This window comes from Chiloscyllium plagiosum, unplaced genomic scaffold (genome assembly GCF_037043375.1).
Source record: "Chiloscyllium plagiosum isolate Xiang-an unplaced genomic scaffold, Cpla_swu_hap1 HiC_scaffold_19, whole genome shotgun sequence".
Lineage (NCBI taxonomy): Eukaryota > Metazoa > Chordata > Chondrichthyes > Orectolobiformes > Hemiscylliidae > Chiloscyllium > Chiloscyllium plagiosum.
In genome coordinates this window covers 21124419-21142534 of record NW_028270157.1, presented here as the reverse complement: position 1 = coordinate 21142534, position 18116 = coordinate 21124419, and the positions used below count along the sequence as shown (strand labels likewise).

The 18116-nt window shown below is 47.3% G+C and overlaps 1 protein-coding gene across 3 annotated transcripts in view; it reads right to left on the bottom strand.

The window, feature by feature from the left end:
• The window catches only part of frs2a (fibroblast growth factor receptor substrate 2a), a 120763-nt gene that overhangs the window by 17839 nt on the left and 84808 nt on the right, over positions 1-18116 (bottom strand). For all 3 annotated transcript variants that reach the window (XM_087997105.1, XM_087997106.1, XM_087997107.1), the window contains exons 3-5: positions 17318-17409; positions 16541-16727; positions 4304-4462 (exon numbers count right to left, since the gene is read on the bottom strand). In XM_087997105.1, the coding sequence (XP_087853231.1) occupies positions 4304-4462; positions 16541-16727; positions 17318-17383 (412 nt within the window). In that variant the 5' untranslated portion in view covers positions 17384-17409. The remainder of the gene's footprint in view (positions 1-4303; positions 4463-16540; positions 16728-17317; positions 17410-18116) is intronic.

The window sequence follows — 18116 nt, the reverse complement described above, 5'->3', positions numbered from 1 at the left end:
AAGATCCGTAGATATTGGACTAAAGTAGCAAGTACCCTGACAGAAATTTTAGGAACGGAAATTAAAGTGGACCCCGTATCTCTCCTTTTGGGCTTTTCGAACTTATCCGCCCTGGACATGCATGAGAAGAGACTATTTTCTATTCTCTCTTTCTGTACAAAGAAAAATATTTTGGTAAACTGGGTGGCTGAGGGCCCCTCTGGACTTTCAAATTGGCACAGGTTAATTATGGAATGTATTCCCCTTGACTTCCTTACAAATGTGGTGCATCGAAAGACCGAACTATTTTATAAAATATGGCAGCCCTTCTTGAATGATATGAATACAGATATTTCGGCTATCCTAACAAGGGCTTTTATTTAATTGAGATTACGAACCTGGCTGGTCCTTGGGAGAGGAATCCCGCACGAATACGGGTTTTGTTACATTTGATGTTAACACATTCCGAGCATGTATCTCACTATACAATTTCTATGTTATCCGCTGTTTTTATTTCTCTTTCTCTTATTTGAATAATGTAAGAGAGTTAAATATACACTCTGGTTAGTTGTAGGTTAGATTAGTAGTTAGTTGAGTTTTGTTTTTTTTTCTCGGTATTTTTCTTTTGTTAAATTTTGGTTATTATATATTTAAGATTTAATTGTATATCAATGTTTGTACTTGAGAGTTTTGTTTATTTTTGTAAACTTGATAAAATGTTAAATTTCTAATAAAAATATCTATAAAAAAAAGTATACTCCTACTTCCTTTATACTCTTCTAAGGAATCACTCGATCTATCCTGTCTGTCCCTGACATACACTTCCTTCTTTTTCTTAACCAAACCCTCAATTTCTTTAGTCATCCAGCATTCCCTATACCTACCAGCCTTCCCTTTCATCCTGACAGGAATATACTTTCTCTGGATTCTTGTTATTTCATTTCTGAAGGCTTCCCATTTTCCAGCCGTCCCTTTACCTGCGAACATCTGCCTCCAATCAGCTTTCGAAAGTTCTTTGCAGAGGAGATGACCTGGGGGGTGCAGTGAGAGAGAGACTCACTGAAATCCTTGTAGAGGGAGGAAGAGAGCTTCTTCAAGGAAGGCATCCTTGCAAGAGGATTCGCAGTAGGTTAAAATCTTCGAGGAGAAAGTGAGGATTGCAGATGCTGGAGATCAGAGCTGAAAATGTGTTGCTGGAAAAGCGCAGCAGGTCAGGCAGCATCCAAGGAGGAGGAGAATCGACGTTTCGGGCATGAGCCCTTCTTCAGGAATGAGGAGAGTGTGCCAAGCAGGCTAAGATAAAAGGTAGGGAGGAGGGACTTGGGGGAGGGGCGTTGGAAATGCGATAGGTGGAAGGAGGTCAAGGTGAGGGTGATAGGCCGGAGTGGGGGTGGGGGCAGAGAGGTCAGGAAGAAGATTGCAGGTTAGGAAGGCGGTGCTGAGTTCGAGGGATTTGAGAGTTCCTGCCTAATACCATCAAAATTGGCCTTTCTCCACTTTAGAAATTCAACTTTTAGATTTGGTCTATCCTTTTCCAACACTATTTTAAATTTAATAGAATTATGGTCACTGTCCCCAAACTGCTCCCACACTGACACCTCAGTCACCTGCCCTGTCTTATTTCCCAAGAGTAGGTCAAGTTTTGCACCTTCTCTAGTAGGTACATCCACATACTGAATCAGAAAACTTTCTTGTGCACACTTAGCAAATTCCTCTCCATCTAACCCCTTAACACTATGGCAGTCCCAGTCGATGTTTGGAAAGTTAAAATCCCCTACCATAACTACCCTATTATTCTTACAGATAGCGGAGATCTCCTTATAAGTTTGTTTCTCAATTTCCCTCTGACTATTGGGGGGTCTATAATACAATCCCAATAAGATGATCATCCCTTTCTTATTTCTCAGTTCCGCCCGAATAACTTCCCTGGGTGTATTTCCGGGAATATCCTCTCTCAGCACAGCTATCCCTTATCAAAAATGCCACTCCCCCTCCTCTCTTGCCTCCCTTTCTATCCATCCTGTAGCATTTGTATCCTGGAACATAAAGCTGCCAGTCCTGCTCATCCCTGAGCCATGTTTCTGTAATTGCTATGATATCCCAGTCCTATGTTCCTAACCATGCCCTGAGTTCATCTGCCTTCCCTGTTAGGCCCCTTGCATTGAAATAAATGCAGTTTAATTTATTAGTCCTACCTTGTCCCTGCCTGCCCTGACTCAATTCTGTTCTCAGCTGTTCCCGTCTCAGATTGATCTCTTTCCTCACTATCTCCCTGGGTCCGACCTCCCCAACCCTGCGCCTCGTTCCCCCCCCACCTTACTAGTTTAAATCCTCCCAAGCAGTCCTAGCAAATTCCCCTGCCAGTATATTAGTCCCCTTCCAATTTACGTGCAATCCGTCCTTCTTGTATAGGTCACTTCTACCCCAAAAGAGATTCCAATGATCCAAAAATGTGAATCCTTCTCCCATACACCAGCTCCTCAGCCATGCATTCATCTGCTCTATCCTCCTATTCCTGCCCTCACTAGCTCATAGCACTGGGAATAATCCAGATATTACTACCCTTGAGGACCTCCTTTTTAAATTTCTGCCTAAGTCTCTGTAATCTCCCTTCAGAATCTCAACCTTTTCCCTTCCAATGTCGTTGGTTCCAATGTGGACAATGACCTCCTGCTGGCCCCTCTCCCCCATGAGAACATTCTGCACCCTCTCTGAGACATCCTTGATCCTGGCACCAGGGAAACAACACACCATTCTGCTTTTTCTCTGCTGGCCACAGAAATATCTGTCTGTACCGCGGACTACAAAATCCCCTCACGCAATTGATCTCTTGGAAGCTGATGTACCCCTCGTTGCATTAGAGCCAATCTCAATTCCAGAAACTTGGCTGTTCGTGCTACGTTCCCCTGAGAATCCATCACCACCTACATTTTCCAAAACAGCATACCTGTTTGAAATGGGTATATCCACAAAAGACTCTTGCACTAGCTGCCTACCTCTCTTACCCTTCCTGGAGTTAACCCATCTATGTGACTGTATCTGAGACTTGCCCCCTCCCTATAACTGCCATCCATCACATTCTGTTGCAAATTCCTCATCGCTTCTATCTGTCTCTCCAACCGATCCACTCGATCTGATAAGATTCGCATCCAACAGCATTTATGGCAGATATAATCTGCAGTAACCCTTAAACTCTCTTTAAACTCTCACATCTGAAAATAAGTACATATCACTGCAAAGGCCATTTTTGCTCCTTTACAATCTACAGACCCAGAAAATAACACCATCTTATTCCTCTACAAACACTGCCCCCAGGTTAAATTAATAGCTATGGCTTACATTTTAAGTTTAATCAAGAGACGTATCTCCAAAAACATATAATCAAGAAAGAACCCATTGCACTCACTAATACAACCTTTCTTTTGGACAGACTTAAAACTACAGTTAACTTATCTGATTCTGTGCTGTGAACTTCGCCCAACAGTCCCTCCAAGATTAGTTGTGAATTTCACTGTTTGTTAATTTTCCCAGATGCACTCCGATGTCCAGCAATACACGAATTCAAACAGCAAAGGCAGTAACTGTGCAGGTTTTCTCTCTCTCTCTCCTGCACTGACCTCACCTTGTGCTTCCTTTGTCTGCTCTTCTTCCTGTTAAAAGTGCTGTTGTTTTGACTTTTTTTTTCCAAAGTTCCAAAACAATGTAACAGCATATAAAACAGTAATTGCTGCTCCTGGAATTCAAGGAAATCACCTCCAACACCTAAAATACCTCAAAAAGAAAGGAGCAGCTCTTACAGGCAGAAATGTTTCCCGTCCTACATCTTGGATTGCCCAGAATTTGTGACAAAATTGTGAATTTTCAAGTTTACTGGTACAAACTTGATATAGTAAAGTCAAGATATAGATGCGGGTCTGGATCATTTGGCTACCTGCATCTTCTTAACTATGCAAGATCGTGGCTAATCATGGCCTCAACTCCACTTTTTTCGTCAGTCTCCTATAAACCTTCACTCCTGTCAAAGAAAGGCCTAACTCACCCTGCATGTTTCAATATGATCAACTATCATTCTTCTGCACTCCAATGAGTGTATGTCCAATTTTACCCTATTTGACATCCCTTCCTGGCTAGTTGATTTGTGGTTTTAATTTTAATAAGTAAACATTATCTCCAGTTGGGAGGTTAATCGCTGGAGAAAACCTTTTGGTTTTGAATAACACGGAGGCTGATTTCATAGTAAGAAAATCTTTAAACTCTTGGCCTTCAAGATGAAGCTGTTTGCTTACAATAAGTATATTTGTACAAAAATATTAAGAATACTCACTGGTAGGTGTCCGTGGAGTTCTCGGAATATCTAATTCATTTTGTGGTTCATTTCTTTCCACAACTGGCTCTTCCACAACACTTATACTGTTTGACTGCATGATATCCTGCAGCAAGTTGAAAATCTCTTCTGCTCGTGGACATTTGAAAGCAAAGATGCCTAAAGAACAATGGATAAACATTAAAGATCTAATATGCAAATAATACAAGACATTTTGAAAGCTCTGACAAAATTGACATGTGCACTGCTATATATTTTTAAATTGACATTTTTACAAGTGTAATTAAAGTACAAATTTATATATCGATTTTAATATAACAAAATATTGCAAGTTTCACCGGATTCTTCTAAAACAAAGTATGATACTGAGCGTCATAAAAAGGTATTTAGATAGCTAACAAAATTCTTGGTCACAGTGGTAAATTTTGAGATATGTGCAAAGAGGAAAAGTGTGATAGAGATGTTTGGTGCATATCCTAGATACCGAAGACATGGCTAACAAAGGTGGAGCAATTAAAGTCAAGGATGTACAAGAGCCAGAATTAGATATACACAAATATTTTGAGAGTTATAGGGCTGAAGTAGCTGACAGGGATAGGGAGGAACAAGGTCGTACAGTGATTTGAAAACAATTATGAAAATTTTAAAATCATGATATTGATGTCAATGGTGCAATTGTGTTTTATGATGCACAAAGCATCCTCCCTCCCTTAAAGATATTGAATCCATGCTGGAGTTATGGCTTCCAAGATCTCTGCTGACTGTCTAGCATTTCACCCAAGTTGCCATTATTCTTTCGAGACTTGAGATAGAGAGCTGGCAGATTACTCATCCTATGCGGTTCTCTGGCCAGGAATTTTTTCAGCAGACATAGAGTCCTAGAAATGCACAGCACGGAAACAGACCCTTCGGTCCAACTCGTCCATACTGACCAGATATACTAAATTAATGTACTCCTATTTGCCAGCACTTGGCCCATACCCCTGTCAACCCTTCGCATTCATGTACCGATCCATTTGCCTTTTAAATGGTAGCCATGATGTGGAGGTGCCAACGTTGGACTGGGGTGGACAAAGTTTAAAATCACACAACACCAGATTATAGTCCACCAGGTTTATTTGGAAATAGCATGACCATTCTAAAAGATGGAAGACTAAATTTATTTAATATTACATTCCATGACACTGCAATCCTGTTGCTATAAAGTCTGTGTCTTATGATTCTGCTCCACAACCACCTGAAGAAGCAGCAATTTGAAAGCTAGTGCTTCCAAATAAACCTGGTGGACTAAAACCCGGTGTTGTGTGATTTTTAACTCTTAAACGTTGTAATTGTAGCAGCCTCCACCACTTCCTCGAGCAGCTCATTTCAGACACACACCGAAATCAGGATTAGTCCAACCCCATCCCAGTGTCACCAAAGCAAATTCAAGCAACCCAACTGAGAATCCGATAACACAGCACAGACCACGAATCAAGTGTTTGTAATCCATACAGCTCAGCTATCTACTGGATAAACAATAAACCACCGTAGAGAACCACATGCAGACTCTTACTAGTTTTTAATAATTAACATAAAACACAGTGCTAGGTTTAAGGGACAAAAAAAAAAGATAAACTGTCACAAAATTGGAAGAAAAACCCCACAAATGTCATGATACAATGGAGGGATGGGGTTTTCGGTCAGTGGCTGGGCATACAATTGATGGCCCGTCTGAGAAATTACATGCAGTAAAGGCTGGCACTAATATTAGCCATCTCCCCAGCATTGTGCCTCTTTGCAATGAACAGCAGAGGGAGCTTCACTTACCACTACATGTACAGAAAGAAACCCTGTAACGTCCACCTCTCCCAGCATTTTGATTTATCCTTCCATTGTAAGCATTAAGTCAGAGTCAACATTGTTAATTCAATTATTAAATGCTAGAAATGATTATTTTCTTAAACACCAAGACTGGATCATGACTTTTATATGCAGAATAAGTTTCATATACTTTTACCACAGAAACACCAACGAGCATGTAAATTCATGCAAGATGCTACTGAATGAAAAACATGCAGTCCAGGAGAACCAAATTGCAAACATCAAACATCAAACTGCATTTGTATATAATTTAATTTCTCTGAAATGCTTCAAGCGGACTCAAACAATTAGAATTTAAAGTCACCTGTACTCAAGTACAGAAGTATACTAGTAGTGAAAAATGTACAATATCGCCAATCCCAGTGCCATCTTAGGTACAAAAGTAGCTAGGTACAAAATCTTAAGCACAAAGTAGAAAGTTAAAGAGTCCTTTATGAAAAGTTGTGTTTCCTTGAAAAAGGTTAACAAATGAAACAAATACAGAAAGATAAATAATTTCTATTACAAAATTAAGCTGTTCATGTCTGTCAGAACTCAACTTTGCAGCATCCCCAGTAAAATCACGTGTTTCAACAGCTAACAGATAAGAAACAGATATGACCAGTCACAAGATACTCTTGCCTTTAAACAAAATATAGAAACATTGATGTGCTGCTATAAAGCTTTGGTCTAATATGTTGAACTTCCTCATGCACACAAACTAATGTAGATTTGAAGGATCAAATGACAAACCAAGATGATATTCGACTGTTACATTCAGTTATGAGGTAAAAACAATGACTGCAGATGCTGGAAACCAGATTCTGGATCAGTGGTGCTGGAAGAGCACAGCAATTCAGGCAGCATCCGAGGACGGGCTTTTGCCCGAAACGTCGATTTTGCCTGTCCTCGGATGCTGCCTGAATTGCTGTGCTCTTCCAGCACCACTGATCCACATTCAGTTATGAGACAGCACTACTTGGGCAATCGTGACAGGTTCATGGTTCATCAAAAATAAACAGCTTTTATTAGAATTTAAAGTCACCTGTACTCAAATACAGAAGTATACTAGTAGTGAAAAATGTACAATATCGCCAATGGATTACTGATCTAACTCTAATGATGACATCTCAAACATTTCATTCATATTGTTTAGAAGTTAATGATCCAAATAGGTTTGCCCCCAAGTGCCAGCAAAAATGTTTAAAAGTGTCTACTGTCAGGTGGCTCCCAAAGAAGGTAGTGCTGGCACGTTAGGGGGCAAACCTATTTGGACCAATTAGGTTTCCTACATAGGTATTAAAAAAAAGATCAACCAGCTAACTTGTTTTCATCAGATGTTACTAAACAGGGAAGATAGTAGATTAAAATGAAGTATTTTAAATCATGCTCCAATTAACAATAGTCTCATGATCAGTGATAACAGAAAAACAGATTTAAAAAACTAGAGCATGGCTTAAAAAAGACATTTTAATTTACATTTTGTTTTATATTCATCAGGACAATTTACAAAATTACAAATGCAAACTGGGGCAGCAATAGTTTTTATAGCATTGTATTGGAAAATGCACTAATTAGATAATAATTGACAAATTCAATCAAATTCAAACTGAAATCAGGAAAATCGACTGATTTGCCAAGGCACGTCCCCAAGAATCAGCCAGAGAATGTCTGGTGCCTTTTTCATCCCATTAAAACAGGCAGTGTTTACATGTTACTCTTCTTTGCAGGGAAGTGTATGCAAGTGTGCCACTCTGATCATCAAATCTACAAGTTGCTTTGGCCAATCTGAAAACAAACTAGAACAATCCATCTAAAGAAAATATTTATTGTAACAGTGTAAAACTGACTTAATTGGTCATACATAACCTATAAAATGTTACATAAATCAAGGTAATAGATAGCATCTGGATTGCAATATTACTAGTAAAATTCACCATTGTCCGAGGGAAGGGGGGGGGGGGAAGGAAGGAAGGAGGGAGGGAGAAAGTGTGAGCGTGCGAGAGAGAGCGCGAAAGAGAGAGAGAGTGCGCAAGAGAGAGAGAGAACGCGAGACAGAGAGACAGCATATGAGATGGGAGCATGAGCGAGAGCGAGAGGGGGGAAGAGAGAGAGCGAGAGCGAGCATGAGAGAAAGCGAGCGCGCAAGCGTGAGAGTGAGAGCGAGCGTGAGAGTGAGAGCGAGTACGAGAGCGAGCGTGAGAGAGCGAGAGCGAGAGAGGGCGAGAGCGAGAGAGGGCGAGAGCGAGAGAGGGCGAGAGCGAGAGAGGGCGAGAGAGGGAGAGAGCGAGAGAGGGCGAGAGCGAGAGAGGGCGAGAGCGAGAGAGGGCGAGAGCGAGAGAGGGCGAGAGCGAGAGAGGGCGAGAGCGAGAGAGGGCGAGAGCGAGAGAGGGCGAGAGCGAGAGAGGGCGAGAGCGAGAGAGGGCGAGAGCGAGAGAGGGCGAGAGCGAGAGAGGGCGAGAGCGAGAGAGGGCGAGAGCGAGAGAGGGCGAGAGCGAGAGAGGGCGAGAGCGAGAGAGGGCGAGAGCGAGAGAGGGCGAGAGAGGGCGAGAGCGAGAGCGAGAGAGGGCGAGAGCGAGAGAGGGCGAGAGCGAGAGCGAGAGAGGGCGAGCGAGAGCGAGAGAGGGCGAAAGCGAGAGAGGGCGAGGGCGAGAGTGAGGGCGAGAGCGAGAGCGAGGGCGAGAGCGAGAGCGAGGGCGAGAGCGAGAGCGGGCGAGAGCGAGAGCGGGCGACAGCGAGAGCGGGCGACAGCGAGAGCGGGCGACAGCGAGAGAGGGCGACAGCGGGCGAGAGCGAGAGCGGGCGAGAGCGAGAGCGGGCGACAGCGAGAGAGGGCGACAGCGAGAGAGGGCGACAGCGAGAGAGGGCGACAGCGAGAGAGGGCGAGAGCGCGAGAGGGCGAGAGGGCGAGAGGGCGAGAGCGCGAGAGGGCGAGAGCGCGAGAGGGCGCGAGAGAGAGAGCGAGAGCGCGAGAGAGAGCGAGAGCGCGAGAGAGAGCGAGAGCGCTTGAGAGAAAGTGAGACCGAGTGAGGGCGAGCGCGAGAGAGAGGGCGAGCGCGAGAGAGAGGGCGAGCGCGAGAGAGAGGGCGAGCGCGAGAGAGAGGGCGAGCGCGAGAGAGAGGGCGAGCGCGAGAGAGAGGGCGAGCGCGAGAGAGAGGGCGAGCGCGAGAGAGAGGGCGAGCGCGAGAGAGAGGGCGAGCGCGAGAGAGAGGGCGAGCGCGAGAGAGAGGGCGAGCGCGAGAGAGAGGGCGAGCGCGAGAGAGAGGGCGAGCGCGAGAGAGAGGGCGAGCGCGAGGAGAGAGGGCGAGCGCGAGGAGAGAGGGCGAGCGCGAGGAGAGAGGGCGAGCGCGAGGAGAGAGGGCGAGCGCGAGGAGAGAGGGCGAGCGCGAGGAGAGAGGACGAGCGCGAGGAGAGAGGACGAGCGCGAGGAGAGAGGGCGAGCGCGAGGAGAGAGGGCGAGCGCGAGGAGAGAGGGCGAGCGCGAGGAGAGAGGGCGAGCGCGAGGAGAGAGGGCGAGCGCGAGGAGAGAGGGCGAGCGCGAGGAGAGAGGGCGAGCGCGAGGAGAGAGGGCGAGCGCGAGGAGAGAGGGCGAGCGCGAGGAGAGAGGGCGAGCGCGAGGAGAGAGGGCGAGCGCGAGGAGAGAGGGCGAGCGCGAGGAGAGAGGGCGAGCGCGAGGAGAGAGGGCGAGCGCGAGGAGAGAGGGCGAGCGCGAGGAGAGAGGGCGAGCGCGAGGAGAGAGGGCGAGCGCGAGAGAGAGGGCGAGCGCGAGAGAGAGGGCGAGCGCGAGAGAGAGGGCGAGCGCGAGAGAGAGGGCGCGCGCGCGAGAGGGAGGGCGCGCGCGAGAGGGAGGGCGCGCGCGAGAGAGAGGGCGCGCGCGAGAGAGAGGGCGCGGCGAGAGGGAGGGCGCGCGCGAGAGGGAGGGCGCGCGCGAGAGGGAGGGCGCGCGCGAGAGTGAGGGCGCGCGCGAGAGGGAGGGCGCGCGCGAGAGGGAGGGCGCGCGCGAGAGGGAGGGCGCGCGCGAGAGGGAGGGCGCGCGCGAGAGGGAGGGCGCGCGCGGGAGGGAGGGCGCGCGCGACAGGGAGGGCGCGCGCTAGAGGGAGGGCGCGCGCTAGAGGGAGGGCGCGCGCTAGAGGGAGGGCGCGCGCGAGAGGGAGGGCGCGCGCGAGAGGGAGGGCGCGCGCGAGAGGGAGGGCGCGCGCGGGAGGGAGGGCGCGCGCGGGAGGGAGGGCGCGCGCGACAGGGAGGGCGCGCGCGACAGGGAGGGCGCGCGCTAGAGGGAGGGCGCGCGCTAGAGGGAGGGCGTGCGCGAGAGGGAGGGAGGGCGCGCGCGAGAGGGTGGGCGCGCGCGAGAGGGTGGGCGCGCGCGAGAGGGAGGGCGCGCGCGAGAGGGAGGGCGCGCGCGAGAGAGAGGGCGCGCGCGAGAGAGAGGGCGCGCGCGAGAGAGAGGGCGCGCGCGAGAGAGAGAGCACGCGCGAGAGAGAGGGCACGCGCGAGAGAGAGGGCACGCGCGAGAGAGAGGGCACGCGCGAGAGAGAGGGCACGCGCGAGAGAGAGGGCACGCGCGAGAGAGAGGGCACGTGCGAGAGTGAGGGCACGTGCGAGAGAGAGGGCACGTGCGAGAGAGAGGGCACGTGCGAGAGAGAGGGCGAGGGCGAGAGTGAGAGCGAGCGCGAGAGCGAGAAAGCGAGCAAGCGAGCACGAGCGTGAGAGAGTGCAAGCGAGAGTGAGTGAGAGACAGCGAGAGAGAGAGAGAGCGAGCGTGAGAGAGAGAGAGAGAGCGAGCGTGAGAGAGAGAGCATGTGAGAGCGAGCGAGTGTGTGAGAGCGAGTGAGTGTGTGAGAGCGAGCGGGCTTGCGAGAGAGCGAGCGTGCGAGAGAACGCGAGCGTGCAAGAGAGAGCATGTGAGAGCGAGCGAGCGTGCGAGAGAAAGCGAGCGTGCGAGAGAGAGCGAGCGTGTGAGAGAGAGCGAGCGTGAGAGAGAGCATGAGAGAGCATGAGAGAGCATGAGAGAGCATGAGAGAGCGAGCGAGCGTGAGAGCGAGCGAGAGAGAGACAGCGAGAGAGAGAGCGAGCATGTGAGAGTGAGCGAGCGCAAGAGAGAGAGCGCGAGAGAGAGGGCGCGAGAGAGAGCGAGAGCGAGAGCGAGAGCGAGAGCGAGAGAGAGAGAGCGAGAGAGAGAGAGCGAGAGAGAGAGAGCGAGAGAGAGAGAGCGAGAGAGAGAGAGCGAGAGAGAGAGAGCGAGAGAGAGAGAGCGAGAGCAAGAGAGCGAGAGAGCGAGAGAGAGCGAGAGAGAGCGCGAGAGAGAGAGAGAGAGAGCGAGCAAGAGAGAGCGAGAGAGCGAGAGAGAGCGCGAGAGCGAGAGAGCGCGCGAGAGCGAGAGAGAGCGCGAGAGCGAGAGCGAGCGCGAGAGAGCGAGCGCGAGAGAGAGCGAGAGCGAGAGAGCGAGAGAGAGCGAGAGAGCGCGCGAGAGCGAGAGAGAGCGCGAGAGCGAGAGCGAGCGCGAGAGAGAGAGTGCGAGAGAGAGCGCGAGAGAGAGAGCAAGAATGAGAGCGCGAGCGTGAGAGAGTAAGCGTGAGAAAGCGAGCGTGAGAGAGCGAGCGTGAGAGAGCGAGCGTGTGAGAGTGAGCGTGTGAGAGCGAGCGTGTGAGAGCGAGCGTGTGAGAGCGAGCGCGAGAGAGTGAGCGCGAGAGAGCGAGAGCGAACGTGAGAGCGAGAGCGTGCGCGAACATGAGAGAGAGCGCGAGAGCGAGAACGAACGTGAGAGAGCGAGAGCGAATGTGACAGAGCGAGAGTGAACGTGAGAGCGAGAGCGAGAGAGAGCACGAACATGAGAGAGAGCGAGAGCGAACGTGAGAGCGAGAGCGAACGTGAGAGCGAGAGCGAACGTGAGAGAGAGCGAGAGCGAACGTGAGAGTGAGAGCGAACGTGAGAGCGAGCGCGAACATGAGAGCGAGAGCGAACGTGAGAGAGTGCGAGAGTGAACGTGAGAGCGAGTGCAAGAGCGAACATGAGAGAGAGTGAGAGTGAACGTGAGAGCGAGAGCGAGAGTGAACGTGAGAGCGAGATCGAGATCGAGAGTGAAAGCGAGTGCGAACGTGAGAGCGAGAGCGAGAGCGAGCATAAGAGCGAGAGCGAACGTGAGAGCGAGAGCGAATGTGAGAGAGAGTGAGAGCGAACGTGAGAGCGAGTGAGAGCGAACGTGAGAGCGAGTGAGAGCGAACGTGAGAGCGAGTGCGAGAGCAAACGTGAGAGCGAGTGCGAGAGCGAACGTGAGAGCGAGTGCGAGAGCGAACGTGAGAGAGAGCGAGAGCGAACGTGAGAGCGAGAGCGAACGTGAGAGCGAGAGAGCGAACGTGAGAGCGAGAGCGAACGTGAGAGCGAGGGCGAACGTGAGAGCGAGGGCGAACGTGAGAGAGAGCGAGGGCGAACGTGAGAGAGAGCGAGGGTGAACGTGAGAGAGAGCGAGGGTGAACGTGAGAGAGAGCGAGGGTGAACGTGAGAGCGAGAGCGAGGGTGAACGTGAGAGCGAGAGCGAACGTGAGAGCGAGAGCGTGAACGTGAGAGCGAGAGCGTGAACGTGAGAGCGAAAGCGTGAACGTGAGAGCGAGAGCGTGAACGTGAGAGCGAGAGCGAACGTGTCAGAGCGAGAGCGAACGTGAGAGAGAGCGAGAGTGAACGTGAGAGCGAGAGCGAACGTGTCAGAGCGAGAGCGAACGTGAGTGACAGCAAACGTGAGAGAGCACGAACGTGAGAGAGCGAGAATGAACGTGAGAGAGCGAGTGAGAGAGCGAGTGTGAACGTGAGAGCGAGAGAGCGAGTGTGAACGTGAGAGCGAGAGCGAGAGTGAATGTGAGTGCGAGAGCAAACGTGAGAGAGAGCGAGAGCGAACATGAGAGAGCGAGAGCGAACGAGAGAGCGAGAGTGAATGAGAGAGCGAGAGTGAACGAGCGAGAGTGAACGAGAGCGCGAGAGAGCGAGAGTGAACATGAGAGCGAGAGTGAACGTGAGAGTGAACGTGAGAGCGAACGTGAGAGCGAGAGCGAACGTGAGAGAGCGAGAGTGAACATGAGAGCGAGAGCGAGAGCGAACGTGAGAGCGAACGTGAGAGAGAGCGCGAGCGTGAGAGAGCGCGAGCGTGAGCGAGAGCGCGAGCGTGAGCGAGAGCGCGAGCGTGAGAGAGAGCGCGAGCGTGAGAGAGAGAGCGTGAGCGTGAGAGAGAGAGCGCGAGCGTGAGAGAGAGCGAGCATGAGAGAGAGCGCGAGAGTGAGAGAGCGAGCAAAAGCGAGCGTGGGAGAGAGCAAGAGTGAGAACGAGCGTGAGAGAGTGAGTGAACATGAGAGAGAGCGAGAGTGAGCGTGAGAGCGAGCGTGAGAGCGAGCGTGAAAGAGAAAGCAAGAGTGAGCGTGAGAGCAAGAACGAGTGTGAGAAAGTGAGAGTGCGAGTGCGAGTGAGAGAGCGCGAGAGAGAGAGAGAGCGCGAGAGAGAGAGAGAGAGCACGAGAGAGAGAGAGAGAGAGAGAGAGAGAGAGAGAGAGAGAGAGAGATGACTGGTGGTAGTTTAACCGGAGGGTCACCAAGCCTCAGGCAAGGTTGAGAAGGTGGGACCTTCATGGTAATCTCAAGCCCATATGGGAATTGAACCCATGCTAAATAACCATTTCCAAATTTCTTAGCACAAACACTTTGAATTAAAACACCAACTAGTATTAATGTTCAGCCTAATCATGCCATAATTACTTCTCCCAATGGTAGTATCATAACCCAGTTTCAAATTACACAATAAACCTTGTGCTTGAAGTATGTTTATCCCTGCTTTCCAACTTGCTAATTTTAGTTACAAAATCAACACAAGCATACTAGTGGGCGGCACGGTGGCTAGCACTGCTGCCTCACAGCGCTGGAGACCCGGGTTCAATTCCCGCCTCAGGTGACTGACTGTGTGGAGTTTGCACATTCTCCCCGTGTCTGCGTGGGTTTCCTCCGGGTGCTCCGGTTTCTTCCCACAGTCACAAAGTTGTGCAGGTCATGTGAATTGGCCATGCTAAGTTGCCCGCAGTGTTAGGTAAGGGGTAAATGTAGGGCTAGGGGTGGGTTTCGCTTCGGCGGGGCAGTGTGGACTTGTTGAGCCGAAGGGCCTGTTTCCACACTGTAATGTAATCTAATGTATAATTTTAAAATTGAGACTCACTATGTCTCTTTGTCCAGTTCCATTCATCCAATCTTTAAGATTGAGTTCTTCATTCAATGTGCAGTGCCATGAAAAATAAAATATTCACAATCTGAACATCCTCATTCGTTGTGTAAACAATACCCTTAGGCTTATGAAGTCGAAAAGTGATATGCTGGAAAAGGACAGCAGGTCAGGTAGCATGTGAGGAGCAGGAGAGTCAACATTTCGGGCAGAAGCTCTTCATCAATTCATTCCTGCTGAAGGGCTTATGCCTGAAACATCGACTTTCATGCTCCTCGGATGCTGCCGGACCTGCTGTGTTTGCCCAGTGTCTCACTTTTTGACTCTGGTCTCCAGCATCTGCAGTCCTCACTTTCAGTATCTGAGGAATTCAATCTACCAAATTTCTAACCTAAGGCTTTTCTACGTAAATAGAATAGATTCACTGCCTACATAGGGCCTTACCACGAGGTACCATCTAAAAGGACAAACACTCCAGTTCTGCCCCTTCTCGACCTGCCAATTTTAATGGTACAGTGAAGGATAGAGAGTATTCATGACTTGGACTTTTGAAAAAACAGCCAAGTTCTCTCAAACAGAAAACTTAATGATTGGTTAACACAATTTTGATGCTAGATTTAGAAAAGAATGTTGGCCAGAGAACTGGACAAACTCCTTCTTCTTCGAATAATGTCACAGGATACTGTCACAGCACCAAAATATGCAAATTGCATTAAAGTTTAAAGTGTCAGCTGAAAGACACCATCACCAACAATCCCTCACTGTTACTTTAATTGTGTTTAATTCCTGATTAGAATTTGGACTAAGGATGATAACTGGATGACAGCCTTAGGGTGACCTAGCACATCAAACATTTTCAGGAAAATTAAATATTAGAACAAAATACATTTTAACTCTGCATGAAATTATTGAGAACTTTATTTTTTGCTCCCATAATTGTAATTACACAGCAATGTACAAACCAAAAAATATCTTAAATAGCTCTTAATAGTTTTTCAAGTGCAAGTATGATTGGTAAAACTGTGTGACCTCAGATCAGGAGGTTCCTTAGCCTGTGCCGAGTTAGTTCATTGCAATAAGGCACAAAAATTGCCCTCGACTCTCCTCATTTGGGAGTATTATTATTGCCAGAAACAAAAAAACATACAAGAGATCTAACTTCACATCATTATCAGTGGTCCTTTCTTAAAAGTGCTGATGTAGGATAACATCTTGATCACTTAAAAAACAAAATCTAAGAAACCCAGTCAATGCAATAAATGACTATCATTATTTTAATGCTTTCTATGTTGGATGGAATGCCATTATTTGAATATAACATACAAGATTCTTAGAGGTCTGGACAGGCTCGATGCAGAAAGGTTGTTTCCCCTGTAGGAGAGTCTAAGACCAGAGGGCATATGATAGAAAAAGGCAGCACATATTCATAACAGAGATGGGGAGCAACTTTTTCTCTCAGGGGGTTGTGAGTCTGTGCAAATCTGTGCTATTGAGACTTGATCATTAAGTATACTCAAGGCTAAGAAAGATTTTTAATCTTCAAGGGATTCAAAGATGAAGGACAAGGCAGGAAAGTGGAATTAAAAACTATCAGAGCAGTCATTGTCTCAATGAATGGCAGAGCAGACCAGAATGGCTGACTCGCCTATTTGTGCTTCTACGTTTTATGGCCTTACAATCAAACCAACGAGCACCAGAAGGCTATGGAAAAAAAGGTGGTGAGTGTGTGTGCGCGCGCACGTGCCTGTGTGTGGGGAGTAGGGGAGAGTGGGGAGAGAGAAAGACAATTAGTTGGATAAAACTAAACTGGGCACAGCAGTGAGGGACGAAATTTCATGTAAACAAGTTGAAATATACATAGGAAAAAAATAAATGAGACACATTATTGAACGAATTGTGCTGAAATTACCGATGGATAAAGAGAAACAAGATTAAAATGCCTTTTTGGACAGCAGAGCAAAGTGAAGGGACTGAATGCCTACTCATGAACCTAATCTGTGCTTGAAACCACAGTTGAAGTATAAAAATCATTATTAAATAGTCAATTGTATTTACAAATAAACAATGCACTTCAGAATTATTATATATACACATGAACGGCTCAAACTGAATTTGAAATAAGTCAACTTCTCAAAGCATACTTGTGAATACAAATTCTAAGAGACAGTTGTTCTTCTGAATCCGGTTAATAAGTGGCTGACATACCTTGCCCAGTTTGACATCTTCGGCCACTTTCAAAAGAGAAGAGGTTAGAATCATAGCCATAACGACGCAGGCAGAGGTAGGGCCATTTCACAGGATCTCTCTTCCGTGTATGTAAAATCAATTCTGTATCTGTAAGTTCCATTATACCAGAACCCAGCTCATTACCATCATCATCCACGTTAATCACCTGTGGAGAAAATACACTTTAAACCTTAGAGTTTTAAGAACTAGATACCACTTGCATAATAAAAATGTGTTCCAAAATATCAATCACTTGTGTCAATCTTAACTCCATGGAAACAGTACTTGGATTTGGGTATCATGATGCTCAACTAATCGAGAAGCAGCAGTTTTAATCCAAAAGTTCATATGATGTGGTTTCTGGATCTCCATTAGCATGGGCAAAGCTATACTGTTAAAAGCAAGGATCCTGTTTATGCTAGCGAGTTGGAAAATACTGGTGAAGGTTAGAATCCTAAATATATCCTGATTATGGTTGTAAAAGTACAGAAGTCTCTTATTTCATTTTTCTTTTTAACTCTTTTCATAACATTTTCTTTTGGCTGCAGCTTTTTTAAGAATTTTCCAATTAGCAACCATTTACAAGTAATGTATATACAACATTGTGATGCTCAACTGCATAACTTCAGGTGTAACAATGATTTCTGAATAAATTTTCAGGGATGAATAGCAAAGACGTTCCAATACATATGACCATGTTCCAGAGGGAAAGAAACATACACACACATAAAAGACTGTAGGCTTAAAACATATTACCTTAAATTTTGCTAGATGGTCATCTGGGACAGTGTCTTTATCTGGACAGCTACAAGAGCTACCCATGACTTCTTCAGAAGACCGCCTGATCTCTGAAATAAAAAACATTTGAATGTGACTTATACTCAGGTCAAAATATTAAGTGTTTTCCATTTTACATTACTTTGATTTTTTCTAAATGTCTAATTCCGTTCATAGTTAGGTTATGCTTTCACTCCATAGATGCAGCCAGACTTGCTGAGTTTCTCCAGCAATTTCTGTTTTGGTTTCAGATCTTCAGCATCCCCAGTTCTTCATTTTATTTTAGGTTTAATTTAATTTTGTTTCAAGTGTAAGAGACTGAAAGGAATCAATACTCATATTATTGTCAGACAAAAAAATAGTTTAATGCCATTATCAAGAGAACAAAGAATTAAAGTTCAGTAATCCCACCTCATCCATGAATCCAAGACATACCAAAAGTAAATGAAATAATGAATTCAAGATTATTGTGGTCATTACATGTACAGCTGTTTTCCTAAATTAAAAACCAAATATCACAACACATGCCAAGTTTAAGCAATTTACCAAATAGCTGGTTGATAGCGATAGAAAGGTTGCCAGATATGATTTTATTTAAGTTTTGTGGTGATGTAGGTAGCATATTAGCATAGGTCAAGAATTGGCTCACTAATAAAAGACATAACGTTGATATAAATGGCTAACTGTCAGCATGGCAACTAGTGGAGTGCCACAGGGATCATTGCTGAGGGCACAATTATTTACAATATAAATGACTCTGATGACAGACCAAGTTTGC